Source organism: Diorhabda carinulata, chromosome 9 (genome assembly GCF_026250575.1).
Source record: "Diorhabda carinulata isolate Delta chromosome 9, icDioCari1.1, whole genome shotgun sequence".
Classification (NCBI taxonomy): domain Eukaryota; kingdom Metazoa; phylum Arthropoda; class Insecta; order Coleoptera; family Chrysomelidae; genus Diorhabda; species Diorhabda carinulata.
Window position 1 is genome coordinate 22,590,948 of NC_079468.1, and position 15,487 is coordinate 22,606,434.

Below are 15,487 nucleotides of genomic sequence, written 5' to 3' on the forward strand. Positions count from 1 at the left end.
GATTCAGGAAAAAAGTGACTAGGAGATGTAGTATATATGCAGATTGTGATTATTTTGTCTTGTACATCGCATCCCAAAGGATCTATTGCCAGCTCTAGCTACTAGATATCTTCCTCATACGTTTCCTGATCTAATGTTGCGCAGTCTTCTACACTTCGAGAGAACGTGGACAGAGTTTTCATCTTCTAGGCAACAGAATCTGCAGGTTACGCTATCTGCTAAACCTAGCAGCTTCAGGTATCCATCGAAGCAACAGCACCACGCAAGATTCCTCTTGGTATCAGTACATTGTTCCCACCAAGGCAAATACATTCAATAGATCCTCCCTGAGTATAGTTTCTTGGAGTTTCTTTGCAAATTTGAGGTAACTGAACAAGCGAAGGAAGATTCAGGAAAAAAGTGACTAGGAGATGTAGTATATATGCAGATTGTGATTATTTTGTCTTGTACATCGCATCCCAAAGGATCTATTGCCAGCTCTAGCTACTAGATATCTTCCTCATACGTTTCCTGATCTAATGTTGCGCAGTCTTCTACACTTCGAGAGAACGTGGACAGAGTTTTCATCTTCTAGGCAACAGAATCTGCAGGTTACGCTATCTGCTAAACCTAGCAGCTTCAGGTATCCATCGAAGCAACAGCACCACGCAAGATTCCTCTTGGTATCAGTACATTGTTCCCACCAAGGCAAATACATTCAATAGATCCTCCCTGAGTATAGTTTCTTGGAGTTTCTTTGCAAATTTGAGGTAACTGAACAAGCGAAGGAAGATTCAGGAAAAAAGTGACTAGGAGATGTAGTATATATGCAGATTGTGATTATTTTGTCTTGTACATCGCATCCCAAAGGATCTATTGCCAGCTCTAGCTACTAGATATCTTCCTCATACGTTTCCTGATCTAATGTTGCGCAGTCTTCTACACTTCGAGAGAACGTGGACAGAGTTTTCATCTTCTAGGCAACAGAATCTGCAGGTTACGCTATCTGCTAAACCTAGCAGCTTCAGGTATCCATCGAAGCAACAGAACTACCCAAGATTCCTCTTGGTATCAGTACATTGTTCCCACCAAGGCAAATACATTCAATAGATCCTCCCTGAGTATAGTTTCCTGGAGTTTCTTTACAAATTTGAGGTAACTGAACAAGCGAAGGAAGATTCAGGAAAAAAGTGAATAGGAGATGTATATATGCAGGTTGTGATTATTTTGTCTTGTACATCGCATCCCAAAGGATCTATTGCCAGCTCTAGCTACTAGATATCTTCCTCATACGTTTCCTGATCTAATGTTGCGCAGTCTTCTACACTTCGAGAGAACAGAATCTGCAATAGATCCTCCCTGAGTATAGTTTCCCGGGAGTGTCTTTGTAAATTTGAGGTAACTTTTTGGAGAAAAACCAAGGGAAGATTGAAACAGAACGATTAATTCTAAACCTATCGTCTTCATAAGTCTTTTGTGGAGGCAATGGACCAATAAATACTCACTGAAAGTGAGAAGTAAATTAGTCGAATTTATAGAATTTGATTTCATAGATGACATATTTCACTGTAATTTTGACAAATAGATGATCGAGTTTTAGAAGTTTGGTTGGTTCGATACGTTTTTTACAAAAACTGTGAGAATGTATTGTGATTTAAGAAACACTCTGTATATATTAATAAATAGAACACTCAAATGTTGACAATGAAAGATTTCTTTTTCTTAAAAAATTCGACATACTTTCAACTCGATGTTCTGTACAATATATAAAGATAATAGTAGAAACAACTGAAGTAATTCATAAAAACCCACAAGAAAATATGTTAATTGGCAAAAAATTTTATCACTTCCTTAAATGAGCTAGAGAAAATTGGAAGGTTGAAATATGATTAGCAGTTAATTGATTTATTTCAATATAAAACATTTATACTGAAACATTTTTTTTCGGAGCAATTGTAGTGAAATTAATTGAGTTTCATCTTGAATAATTTGATTCAAAGTAATGATTTTACAGACTATTTAATTGCTACACGGTATTATCTTGTTAATTATCCAGATTATTACGATGCTTTCTCTAATTAAGAGTCGATTAAATTGAACCAAACCACTATCTGTTATTCTTTCTTTCCCTATCTTTCTTATTTTGTCATCTTGTCATTCTTTCCTTGTATCTTCGTATTTTATTTTGTCTTCTGTATCATTTGTTATCAACTATATGCATTTTGTCACCATTTTCACGAGTTATGGCTATTAAATAACGAGACTTTCATTCTCCATTCCTTTTCTTTTCCCAACACCACTCCATGTGAATTTTTTATTGCTCGAAACAGTGCAGGAAGTCTTCCTGTCAATCACTGCTTCAACAGGCTCAATTATTTTACGTTTGAATGAAGATTTGATCTTAGAAACGGGGTAAAAGTCGCACGGTGCCAGATCCGGCGATAAGGTGGTGAACTAAAATTGGTATGTTGTACTTTGCTGAAACCACTTAACGGACAGTGCGAAATGAGGCATTAATTTCACACACAGTTGTCGCATGTTAAAATTGTCATGTAGAATTTGCCGCCACACATTATTTGTCATTATTTTCTTTGTGTATCATCTTCATTGTCATTTTGAACAAGAATTCATCGCCATACTGTAATATAAGTTGCAGTAGCAGTTTTTTCAAGTGTCTTGTGAAATTTCATGACAACCCGTTGCACAAAACGACTGCGTGTATACAAACGAAGGCAACGGCTACACTGGTTTGACTACAGTCACAGCAGACATCGCATTCGAAAGAGTAGGCTTTAGGAGATGACAGTCGTTAACCTTTTGGACATGCTTACTAGTCTTTTTACTTAATAGCTACACCTCTTTATTGTATATCTCGTCGACATTACCTTTTTAAAATGTTCAATAGAACATGACCTGGACGGAAATTTGTTCTTCCATTTATGGTTTTTCGTGATGAATACCGTCAAAAGTTTATTAATAACAATGTTTCGCACTACAAGACACAAATTAATCTGTGTGAAAGTTCTTTTCGTAACTAATTGAACAGTTTATATTATAAAATAACTGCTGATTTCAATTATTATTATTATTATTATTATTATTAGTATCTAAAAGCGTTTTCCAGGTAAGCTTATTATTTGTGTAAGCTCGCCGGTTAATATAATCGACTCTTAACTGAGCTGGAGGTAATGATGTCTGAAACGCAAATCGAATTGCCTTTGTTATTAACTTTTTCTTATTGATTTGTACGAATTTGTTCAACGAAAATGTTATTTTGAACAACTAAATTTCCCGTCAGAATAAAATCGCTCGTTTTATCTAAAATTTCGAGCTTATTTGTGATTCGTTCGGGCGCGTATAATGTCTTCTTATTAAAAATAATATGATTAACATTACTTATTTTTTTTTCTGGATCGGAGGATATTTTTTTTTATTTTTCTTTATAAGCTTGGGGAATTCGAACAGCCAACATAATATTATTATCACATGCAGTTCAACAATTTAAGTATATCTATATGTTACATTAAAGGTTTCATATACAATTCTATGTCATTTTGTTAAATATATATTTTACATAATCATCAACATTACCTTAAGTCCTCGTATATGTTCCAAGTAATAAAGCGAGTTCAATTCCAATGAAGCATTTTTTTTTTTAAATAAAGCGACTGTGATGATTCGTATGAAATTTTTGTATTAATTTTTCAATAATATTCAAAAGTATTCAGTCTTATTACAGACATTAATAATAAATTAATTAAATAGGGGGGCCAAAGAAAACAGTCCACCACGATATTCGACATTATTAAGTACAGTAGATCGAGATTTTGGGGTGAAAACAGTTTCAAGTTTGGCATAAATTATTCGACCAAAAATTGCTGCCTGAAGTTTGAATTTAAAATTAAAAATTGATTTTTTTTATTATAATTTGAATACAGGACGAAATTTTTCATACCGAATAAAAGTTTATTAAATTTCCTACAAAAAAGAAGTTTTATCCTTTTCGCGTATAATTAGTCCTTTTCTAATAAATCGCGATTGAAAACAGGCTTTTTAATAACTTCACCAAAATCTGTTTTGCCTGTCGAGACCTCCAGTTCATTTTCCAATCGATTTTTTTCGGAAATCCACCGCAGTACTGGTTAATTAATATTGAAACAAACGAAAGAGCAGAATAAAGATATCTGGTTAAATTTTATAGACTTTAAAAAAGCAATTGACTCGATCAATAGAGAAAAATATTGAAAGAGTACGGACTATCTGTTTAATACTGTGATAGATTGGATAATCAGCAGATAATCTGGAGCCTGTTTGAGAACTGGAGGATTTGAAATCGAGGATGATATTTGTCTATTAACAGCACACAGGGTGTTCTGGGATTTGATGCGAAAAATTCCGTAGTAAGTAGATGACGTGAAAATAAAGATTTTTGTAAATTTCAAGCTCTCGGTCTAATTGGGCATCACCAAAAATACGTTTTGTTTTGTTGCTCAATTTGAAATTTTTTTGTTCTTCCAGATTTTCCAGAAACATGACACACTTGTTGATTTTCAACTAAACAAAGTTTGGAAACTTTACATCCCGGGTTTCAATCTCTTTTTGTGAGAAAAAGACTAATTGTACGCAAAAAGTGCAACAGATATTTTTTGTAGAAAATTTAATAAACTTTCAATCTCTTGAGAAAGTTTTGAGTTCAAAGTTTCGGTATTCAAATTATAATAAAGAAATGAAAAATTTTTTTGTCCTGCGCTAACCCTTTTTCAGTTTTTCTCTCCAAATGCATCTTATTGAGAAATTGTTTGCCAATTTTCACTCAACCGGCTATTTTTTGCCTTTGAATAATTTAAAATCCGCCAAAGAAAGTACAAAATATTACACACTATTAATAAAGTTATGAACAAAAATTGTGTGATGGTTTTTTTCAAAATAACACAAAATAACGAAAAGTAAGACTAAAAACATTGGCTACATGAATGTAGTTTTCAATTATGAATACTGAATTACTAATAATCATATAAAATGTCTACATGTCAGCTTGATACTTCACTTTTTGAAAATAAAGTCAAAATGATACTCTCAAAACGTGTACATTGTACATACCATAAAATTTTGAAAAATGTGTTACTTTCACTAAATGTTTTAATACAAAAATTTCAGATCAGAAACTATCAGATTGTTCTTATTTGGTCGCTTCAAACGTTTACAGATTGTCCAGAATAATTTAATTTTTTTTTTTTTGAAAAATTATGCTTATAATTTTCGAAAAAGACTGCTAATACTGATAAACTTTGGCGATAATAAGATCAACAGGATCTTTTATATTTTTGAACTTAATACTATTTCGTTGAACTGATTTTATCATAGATATTGATTCTATTAATATCATTAATTAATCCAATACGACCAAGTTAGATGCTATATACATATAAATAAATCTAAATGTTGTTGCTTTTAGGTTTCTTCCGTTTACAAATTAGTTTTTTTTTAATATTTCTTTAAAGAAAGACGAAATGTCAAAATCCAAACATTTAGAAGCATTAATACATCAAAAGGTCCAAGAAATAAGAAATTTACATGAAGAAATACTCATAAGTTTCGGTCTTTGGCTGCATGTGTGTTTTTGGTTTACGTCTTGCAGGGTCCTTTCACTCATAACTAGATCAGGACAATTATAGACCAGAAACTGCTTTAATACATAAATTCCAAAGAGAATATTAAATAACTGCGTATTTATATAGATAAACGATAAGTTACAAGGGAAAAAATAAATAATCTAGCATAGTAACAACAGTTTTCACTCAAATTTAGTATAAAATTGAAAACTACTATGAATTTAACGTTAAGATGCGTTGATTATTAAATATTTTGGTAATAGTACCACTAAAAGGTCGAAAAACATTTCAATTTCACAGCTAAAATCTATTTATCGGAGAAAAATAGTAAACCAACACAATGATCAGTATGTGATCAGCACGAGAACATCCCGGGCGAAATACGGGTCGTTATTGGTTCAAACATAATAAACCACCAATGAAAAACCGCGCGGCAGAGGCGAGCGCCGTATCTCTGAAGAAACCGTTAGATAAGATGATGAAATTGTTGTCATTAGCTATACTCCTCCTGTGAAATGTGAAAAATGATGACAAGACTGTTGAAGTTGCTTCTAAAAAGACAAAGTTTTTGGTAGTATCTTCTTAAAGTGACTACACTCAAATTTTTCCTGAAGCCATTAGAGAATTACACTTGATTTGGGAAAAAACTATATTGAGCATGTCCAGGAAAAGTTCGAAGCCAAAATCAAAATTGTCACTGGTATGCAAATGCAGATATAGACGTTTATATTTAATATTTTTGTAATAATAATTGTATATGATTATTTATAGATGGTATTCTCAAAACTACAAAGAAACGACACGCTAAGACTCCATGGAGAGTTAGTTCATTGAACAAGTGTCATCTCTAAGATACCAACGCGACGAAAAAACTCGAAATCAGATCAAGAATCGAGCAAGCGCGGAAAACTTTGAACAACATGAGGACACTTTTAGCAAATCGCAACCTCAGCTTGGAGCTCCGGACCAGAAAGCTTCTTCTGGACTGATGCGAATTGGTTGGACCTTGGATGCGGCAACAAAGATGAAAATTGATGCGTTCGAAATGTACGATTGCTGCGGATATCTTGGACGAAACATAAGACAAACAAAGAGATCCTACAGCAAATGGATAAATACACACGACAATCAAGGCGCAGATGACTCGGACAGAAATTTTCTTTCAGAGCTGCGGTTTCTCGTGCGACAATAGCCATTTGTATCGCAAACTTCCGAAGCGAATCAGCGTCGTAAGAAGAAGAATTATTAATCAGTAAATTATTTCTTAAGTGCGAAGTGCGGTCCTGACGTTTAAACCCTGATCACGTGCTCTATGCGTGAAAATGTTTTAGTTTACTAGTTTTCTTCGAAAAATAGACTTGAAATTGAAATATGGCAGTCTAGTTGAGAATAGAAAGTTTGTAAAGACAATAATCAGAGTATTTCTTTGTTATATAGCATAAAAATAGTGAATATATCTTGATAATTGAAGATTTAATCTTGTGTATTTTCTGGACAATCTGGGTATATAATTCATACTTAGTTATGATTTCCTGTGACACTATTTGACACTATTATATTAGAGCTGTGCGCGTATCTACACTGTTCATTTCGGTTACACTAATCTGGATCTATTTCGGCTTTTTTCTACACTACGTTTTCTTTCATATTTTTTTCAGTTTTGTTTACTCACAAAGTAGCGTGTAAAGGTGTTTAATTCATAGCGTCTTTTAAGCACTTTTGAAAAAATGTTAATCCTTATCTATATAAAAAATGAAGGATGATTCTTCTCACTGAAAATAAGAAAAATATTATACAATTTATAAACAATATTGGGCAAAGAAGTTTTTTCAATTTTTTTTTTTGTAAAACAAGCGTCTCCCCGTAGCAAAGCAACACAACGATTATGCAAATAGTGAAGGGAAGATAATTACAAATAAAATATTAACATTTCCTTATTTATATATTATACAAGTTTTAATGGAATTGCATTTACCATAAGAAATTTTTAATAAATGGTGTTTAGCAGTAACTTAATGAGATTGAACCAAAGAAATTTGCTCAAGGCTTGTTACGTGCTTAACAAAATCTATTATATATCTCCAAGTTATGTATTTAGGTCTTATTTAGAATAGAAAGTAAAATGTAGTATTGAGAAACTACAATTTGATTACGAGGTGTGATCGAAAAACGCTTAGATATTTACTATTACACATAATTCATGTACAACGTCCTTTCTTGTACTGTTTCGGAAATATCAAGTGTTTTCAGATTTATTACAAAACTTTCGCTAGAGTCACATCAATATAAAAAGTAATTTCATACGTTAATGGAACTTCAAATATCTAAGAGACACTTGGATTCACTTAACTATGACGTTGGTTCCCATTAAGAGCGGTCAGTGTACAATAAATCTTAACGAATACAAAAATAACTGGGAATTATGTAGGCAAGTCTTCACAGTCACATTAATATAAGACAAAAATTAGGTAAAGGAGGTTAAAATAAGGGAAACTTTGTATCACTTAACTATAGATCCCGATAATTCCCATCAGAAATGGTGAGATAATTAACGTTTAAAATGTCGAGTAGTTAGAAAGTGGATATTCCGACGTGAAATAAATCGAGAGAAATTCACTCGCTGAAATAAGTCTATAGATAATAACTCTTGTACGTTTTGGGTACAAGCACTAGATGATGGCTATTCTTTTAGACCTCTTTTTGATTTCCTACTTTTCCTCATACAAAACTAATTAAAAAACAGTTGGCGTTACAAAAAACTTTGTTTGAATAATAACCTGGAGGTTATGGGAAACACAATGTACTTTGATGTTTGTTTATATAATGGCTTTCAACAAAGTTATCAGGGTTTGTTTTCCCGTACAGAAGCAATCCCATAATGGCGAAAAATTGAGAAAGCAATCTAACATTATGGCTTTCGATTTAGTTTCGATTGTTTTTGTAGATAATCCATCAAACTTTCATTGTATAACTGTATCCAACGCATAATCAGAAGTGCATTTTCTTATACGAAATTTTTCTACCTTCCGCCAACATTTTTTCGGTAAACTATTTTTTTTTTCTTCAAATGCATCTTGTCTATCAAATGTGTGCCAATTTTCAGCATGTTACAACACTTTTTAACCCCAAAATTTCATTTCACTGTACAGGGTCATTCACGACGAGCTGAATCGATATGTATATGGCAAAGTACTGCGACTAGTGTTCTGAAAATTTGCTTACATGGATTTTCCGAAATGCTCGTTTCGGCTAAAATAATTTCAGTTCTCTGAAACTTCCGGTTATACCGGAAGTGGACCCAAACTTCGTTATTTTAAATCAAATGCTATGGTTTTTATTAAATTTTTATAATCTCCGCGAAATTTCAATATAACTTTATATAAGGCATCGTATGCCAAAAGTCCACCATTTTTTAATTATTTCACATTTTCGAAATTTTTGGTTACACGCAGCCCTCAACTAAAAAAATTATATTTCTAAGTGCGTCAGGTCTAATATTTTTGGGATTTGGACAAATAACATTTACAGCTTTCAAAATCTGTGAAAACATTGATAACAATTTATATAGGGTGTTCAGAAAATGGTGCCGAATTTCGTTATATAAAAACTTAATTTTTTCAAACGGCAACCCCTATTTTTCTCTTCGCCATTGGATTCTACGCTTTTAAATTGAGGGGACTTCGTTAGTAAATTCATATATCTCAAATTAACGGTTTTTTTTTCAATTGTCGGTTGTCTGGAAGCGACCAAAAAAAAAACAAAAGCTAACATATCAAACAAACAAACAAACTATGAAAATAGCTTGACGTTTAAGCGTTGCAAAAGTATTCATCATGACCCGCTTAGGATTTATTAATATAGATTATTTCATTTTGCTGGTAATATACAGGGAATATGATAGGGTTCATCCAAACAATATTTTTCAGCCATCTCCAAATGTGTTGAAAAAGTTTCCATGAATAGTTATTTCCGCGGTATTTAAACTGACTCTCTTGATCGATAGCTGTGGAGTCGATATCCAACTTACAACGTATTGGTTCTCCAGAAGTCACTGGACATTTGGTCTTTTCGGTATTGATGATTCAGTATTGGTGATAACGACAAAATAGTCTGCCTAGCAGATCAAGAATGATTATATCCCCTTCCTCTCAATATTTAAGACATTATTCAATCTCACTATGTCGAAAGCTTTAGTCATATCGACAAAGCATTTATAATAATATATGCAGGTTTATTCTCAAAGCTTGTTAGCACTCAAGCTACGTTTTCCAAGCATGTCTTTTGGGGCACTTCCTGTTGCTTTCGGCAAAGTTTGTATCTGCTTGGCAGAAATTCCTCGTAATGATTAAAAGGCTTTATAGCATACAGGAACCATTATATTAAGCTTATACGAATAAGAGTAAGCGTGAAGATCATTTTCAGGCTTTCCAGTGCGATGTCGAGTTACAGGCTGAGAGGTTATAAGACCTTGGCCTTGGAATAATCACTTTTCGTTCTTCGACTTCCTTTTTTCTAGATTGTTTAAATTTACTAAGACTTTCATTAAATTTATCGCACACCAGAACATTGTTATGTCAATGTTTTCTTTTCCCTGTGGTCTTCATGTGTAATTTGTTTTTTCACGTTTTCCAAATTTACAGAACAACGACAACAGTTTTCTTTAGAAACTAATTTGACAGATTTATGTGAAATTTTGACAGAAACATGGCACAACCACAATTTAAATATCGCAGTCCTATGTAGTTTATGCAAAATTGTGCTGAACCGTTTGTTGTCTGGAAATATCCGGATGCAATTTTGAAATTGCGACCAAAAAAAAAAAGGAAACACTTTGTAACTAAAGTTGACGCTCCTCTAACCTGACCTTTGTAGCCTATGATGCCCATATCTTGACGAATTTTCCTATTCAATCGGAGGATTCTTGGTTCATTCACCTAGACTTTTAAAAAAAACCCCATAAGAAAAAACTATTAAAGACATCAGTGGCTGCCCGTGTCGATTTTTTCAAGTTTTTACCCCACGATTTAATCAAATTTAACCTTTGAGACTGATTATTATAGTGCAATTGGTAATACACTCGATTAATGACATAGGAAGCATTGTTTTTGTATAATTATTTAACAAAATTCCATGACTAGATTTCCAAAAAACAAGACACCACCACAATCCCTCTCCTAACGCAGTATATACGCTAGACCAGTTACAAAAGTGGAAAAATTCATAGGTCTCCCTGTATTATCAAATTTTTCGATTTTTTTTTAATTTAAATAATCAATTTTCTCGATCAATTCCAAAGGAAATGTTAATATTAGTATAAGCATTCGGAAAGGCTAATATTGAATCCTACCTATTCATGTTGTGGAGGATACCATCGGTGAAAACTTTTGTGATTAAATGACATGAAAAAGGTGCTAAAGGTTAGTAGTGGAAACGAGCAAAAAAACAAAATAACGTGTTTTCACTCATGTGGTAATGAGTGACGAAGGGTGTAATTTAGGTTATAATTTGATAGAATCAAGACTAGCCGAAGATCCGCGACTAGATAGACCAATAGAGGGTGCGCCACTAACCAGGGAAGTCGTTCCGAATAATTTGTACCAGCCTTCGACGATATTTTTCAAATTTAAGTCGTCGAGCATTATTTGGGCCACACCCATGAAGATTTTCTTTCCTTCTAATCTACCGTAGTCACCCCATACCGTCACCTGAAACATCAAAAGCAATCATTTACATTCTATTATCGATGGATCATTAATATTTTTTGTTATAACTCCAATTATTTCATTAGTTTCATCTGCATGTTTGTCACTAACTCTTCGGCATCGATTTGTTCATCAGTTAAACTATCCTGGAAACACGTGGGGAGCAATAGTGCTTGTTAAGGGGTGAGGGTGCTAGAACTTTTGTTTGTACTTACAGTAATTGTGATGAAGACAAATTTTTTTGATTGAAAAGTTGATTATTATAAAAACTGATGTAGAGCTGAAAGATCATTATGAGGCTTTTAATCTGTAGGTGACATGAGGTATAAATACACTTGCCAACGTACAATAGGGCAACAATTACCTTATCACTAACAGGGAAGTTACCCCTCAAACAATATTAGATGTAAAAACTTCCAACGACAATTCTGGAAGCGATCATGAGTTTGTACTTTGGAAAATGAGAATAGAGATAACTAAGGCTTCAAAACCTAACAGCAAAAAACTAGTAAATTCTGTATTGAATCTGCAAATCGCTCTTTTGGTCTTCGGTACACTTTTGTAAGTTTTGGATCAATCGCAGGTGTTTTAGTAGTCAGGTTATTTTCCTGCAGCCTTCGTATTACGGTCCACAGACTATTCCTCACGGAACTGTCGTTATCTTTGAACGGTATTAATATGAGCGGTTATAAATCGCCTTCTGTCTGTTCCCCTGGTCGACTACGAAAGGATACAATCTCCAAATAACGCTGGTAAACTCTTCGAATCGCCGCGCGGGTCATATCCGATTTTCTAGCAACAGTTCTCTGACCAAGTGAATTTTCGATTGAAGCAATAACTTTGGCGGCTTTTTGTGGTGTTGTATGCGTTAAACTAACACTATTGAGACCGGTCACACTTGAAATTCCATCACGGAAACATTTTTTCAGAACGCGCAATCAGTTTATAAACTAGTTATTACCAACGAAATCGAAATAAATTTTGTAACGCAGTGACTTTTCTATTTATTTCAAACGTAAACAAATAGAATATAAATTAATAGTAACTGATTTATCGCATCCAAAGTTTGTGATAATTCCAATATCATTACCATCATTTACTTTTTGAAGGTCTATGTTATTATTACATAATGGAAAATTACAATGTCGGGATATCCTAATATTAATTCTTTTGTTCATGATTTAACTAACAGAATAATATAATAACGCGTCATAACAAACAATGATCCATTTATAAATTAATTATAAACATTCCTCCGTATAATTTAGATGAATGGTTATGTCCTCAGGTCAAAAATTTTCTACTGGACTTCTTCGACTATGACAGGAAGTGTTATCCATTATAATGATAGATTAGACCCGTTGCAAGATGTTCAAACATCACGTTCACATGTTTCTTTTTTGTCTTTGTGTGTTTCAAGACTGCTTTTGACTGTGTAATATACGAAACGCATCCTTCACTGAGAGATTAAGTATTTCATATTCTTATATGTGTGAATAGAACTTGGGTTATGAAATGAACGAATCATTGGTACTCACTTGCAATATACAGCCTTGAGTATTTTCCTTAAAAGCTAACTGTTGTTGGTACCAAGGATCTAAGGTTCTCCTTGCAGTAGTTGTTTTCGCTTTCGCTATACATTTTTTACCGTTAACTAAGTATACTTTCACATAAGGAGCTGAAAAGTGAGAGAAAACATTATTAATATTAATGATACAGTTGTTATCGTTACTAATGCCTTTATTATTAGCACAAGTCAATATTTGTTATTAAATATATAATCCCTGATTGGTTATAACTAAAAATAATCATTCATAACAAATAAAATTTGCTTCTGGAAATTATTGAGGATCACTGTCTGAGGCGCGTTTCGATAACCAAGTTATCGTCTTCAGAGACTGAAGATAAAACTTGTGGGTGTTGATGTGATAGCGTATGTTCAGTATAAATATTACAAACGAATCCAGAAATTCCAACTGAACCTACCTAAACTTATAAGTATCAGCTCTACGGCCGAAACAGTAGATTTTTTTTCTAAAGAAGGATGTCGATCAAAAAAAACGTCATGGAACTAGATTTTTCTTGAAGAATAAATCGGTTGAAATAAATGGTTGAAATCTATAATTATCAATCAGGAAATGGTTAGAACAAATATCTGTTAGAAAATTTCCAAAAAATTATTAAGAAACTGACAATAAAGAATCTATTAGAAATTGTAATAGAATAGTTTTAACTTATACTAAACAACCAGAGTTTGATGCGAAACTATTAAAAAATGACTGAAATTGATTGGAAATGGTTTGAATCAGGATCTGTTAAGACACCGCCAAGAAAATGTTAAAATTAGTAAGAAAATTGCTGAAATTAATAATAAACTGTCAATAAATGGTTCAAATCAATAAGATATTGTCAAAAAATGGTTTCAACTTGACAAGCAACAGGTTTTGATAGACGAAAAATGACAGAAAATGGTTGAAATGTATTAGAAACTGTCTGAAAATGGTTTTAATCAGGATCTGTTAGGACACTGCCAAGAAATTGTTAAAATTAGTAAAAAAATTGCTGAAATTAGTAATAAACTGTCAATATATGGTTCAAATCAATGAGATATTGTCAAAAAATGGTTCAAACTTGACAAGCAATAGGTTTTGATAGACGAAAAATGACAGAAAACGGTTGAAATGTATTAGAAACTGTCTGAAAATGGTTTTAATCAGGATCTGTTAGGACACTGCCAAGAAATTGTTAAAATTAGTAAAAAAAATTGCTGAAATTAGTAATAAACCGTCAATAAATGGTACAAATCAATGAGATATTGTCAAAAAATGGTTCAAACTTGACAAGCAATAGGTTTTGATAGACGAAAAATGACAGAAAACGGTTGAAATGTATTAGAAACTGTCTGAAAATGGTTTTAATCAGGATCTGTTAGGACACTGCCAAGAAATTGTTAAAATTAGTAAAAAAAATTGCTGAAATTAGTAATAAACCGTCAATAAATGGTACAAATCAATGAGATATTGTCAAAAAATGGTTCAAACTTGACAAGCAATAGGTTTTGATAGACGAAAAATGACAGAAAATGGTTTGAATCAGGATCTGTTAGGACACTGCAAAGAAAATATTAAAATTAGTAAGAAAATTGCTGAAATTGATAATAAACCGTCAATAAATAGTTCAAATCAATGAGATATTGTCAGAAAATGGTTTAAATTTGAAAAGCAACAAGTTTTGATAGACGAAAAATGACAGAAAATGGTTTGAATCAGGATCTGTTAGGACACTGCAAAGAAAATATTAAAATTAGTAAGAAAATTGCTGAAATTGGTAATAAACCGTCAATAAATAGTTCAAATCAATGAGATATTGTCAGAAAATGGTTTAAATTTGAAAAGCAACAAGTTTTGATAGACGAAAAATGACAGAAAATGGTTGAAATGTATTAGAAACTGTCTGGAAATGGTTTCAATCAGGATCTGTTAAGACACCGCCAAGAAATTGTTAAAATTAGTAAAAAAATTAGTGAAATTAGTAATAAACTGTCAATAAATGGTTCAAATCAATGAGATATTGTCAGGAAATGGTTTAAATTTGACATGCAACAGGTTTTGATAGACGAAAAATGACAGAAAATGGTTTGAATCAGGATCTGTTAGGACACTGCAAAGAAAATATTAAAATTAGTAAGAAAATTGCTGAAATTGGTAATAAACCGTCAATAAATAGTTCAAATCAATGAGATATTGTCAGAAAATGGTTTAAATTTGAAAAGCAACAAGTTTTGATAGACGAAAAATGACAGAAAATGGTTTGAATCAGGATCTGTTAGGACACTGCAAAGAAAATATTAAAATTAGTAAGAAAATTGCTGAAATTGGTAATAAACCGTCAATAAATAGTTCAAATCAATGAGATATTGTCAGAAAATGGTTTAAATTTGAAAAGCAACAAGTTTTGATAGACGAAAAATGACAGAAAATGGTTTGAATCAGGATCTGTTAGGACACTGCAAAGAAAATATTAAAATTAGTAAGAAAATTGCTGAAATTGGTAATAAACCGTCAATAAATAGTTCAAATCAATGAGATATTGTCAGAAAATGGTTTAAATTTGAAAAGCAACAAGTTTTGATAGACGAAAAATGACAGAAAATGGTTGAAATGTATTAGAAACTGTCTGGAAATGGTTTCAATC

General features: G+C 32.5%; 1 protein-coding gene across 4 annotated transcripts in view; it reads right to left on the minus strand.

Annotated features, from left to right (window-relative positions):
• Positions 1-2,259: 2,259 nt before the first annotated feature.
• LOC130898210 (regulating synaptic membrane exocytosis protein 2) overlaps positions 2,260-15,487 on the minus strand; it is a 68,844-nt gene continuing 55,616 nt past the window's right edge. For 3 of the 4 annotated variants that reach the window (XM_057807315.1, XM_057807314.1, XM_057807316.1), the window contains 3 exons: positions 12,832-12,971; positions 11,162-11,296; positions 2,260-7,363 (listed from right to left, as the gene is read on the minus strand). In XM_057807315.1, coding sequence (XP_057663298.1) covers positions 7,361-7,363; positions 11,162-11,296; positions 12,832-12,971 — 278 coding nt within the window. In that variant the 3' untranslated portion in view covers positions 2,260-7,360. Of the gene's footprint in view, positions 7,364-10,938; positions 11,297-12,831; positions 12,972-15,487 lie in introns of all 4 variants that reach the window. The other variant, XR_009059848.1, reaches the window with a different exon arrangement.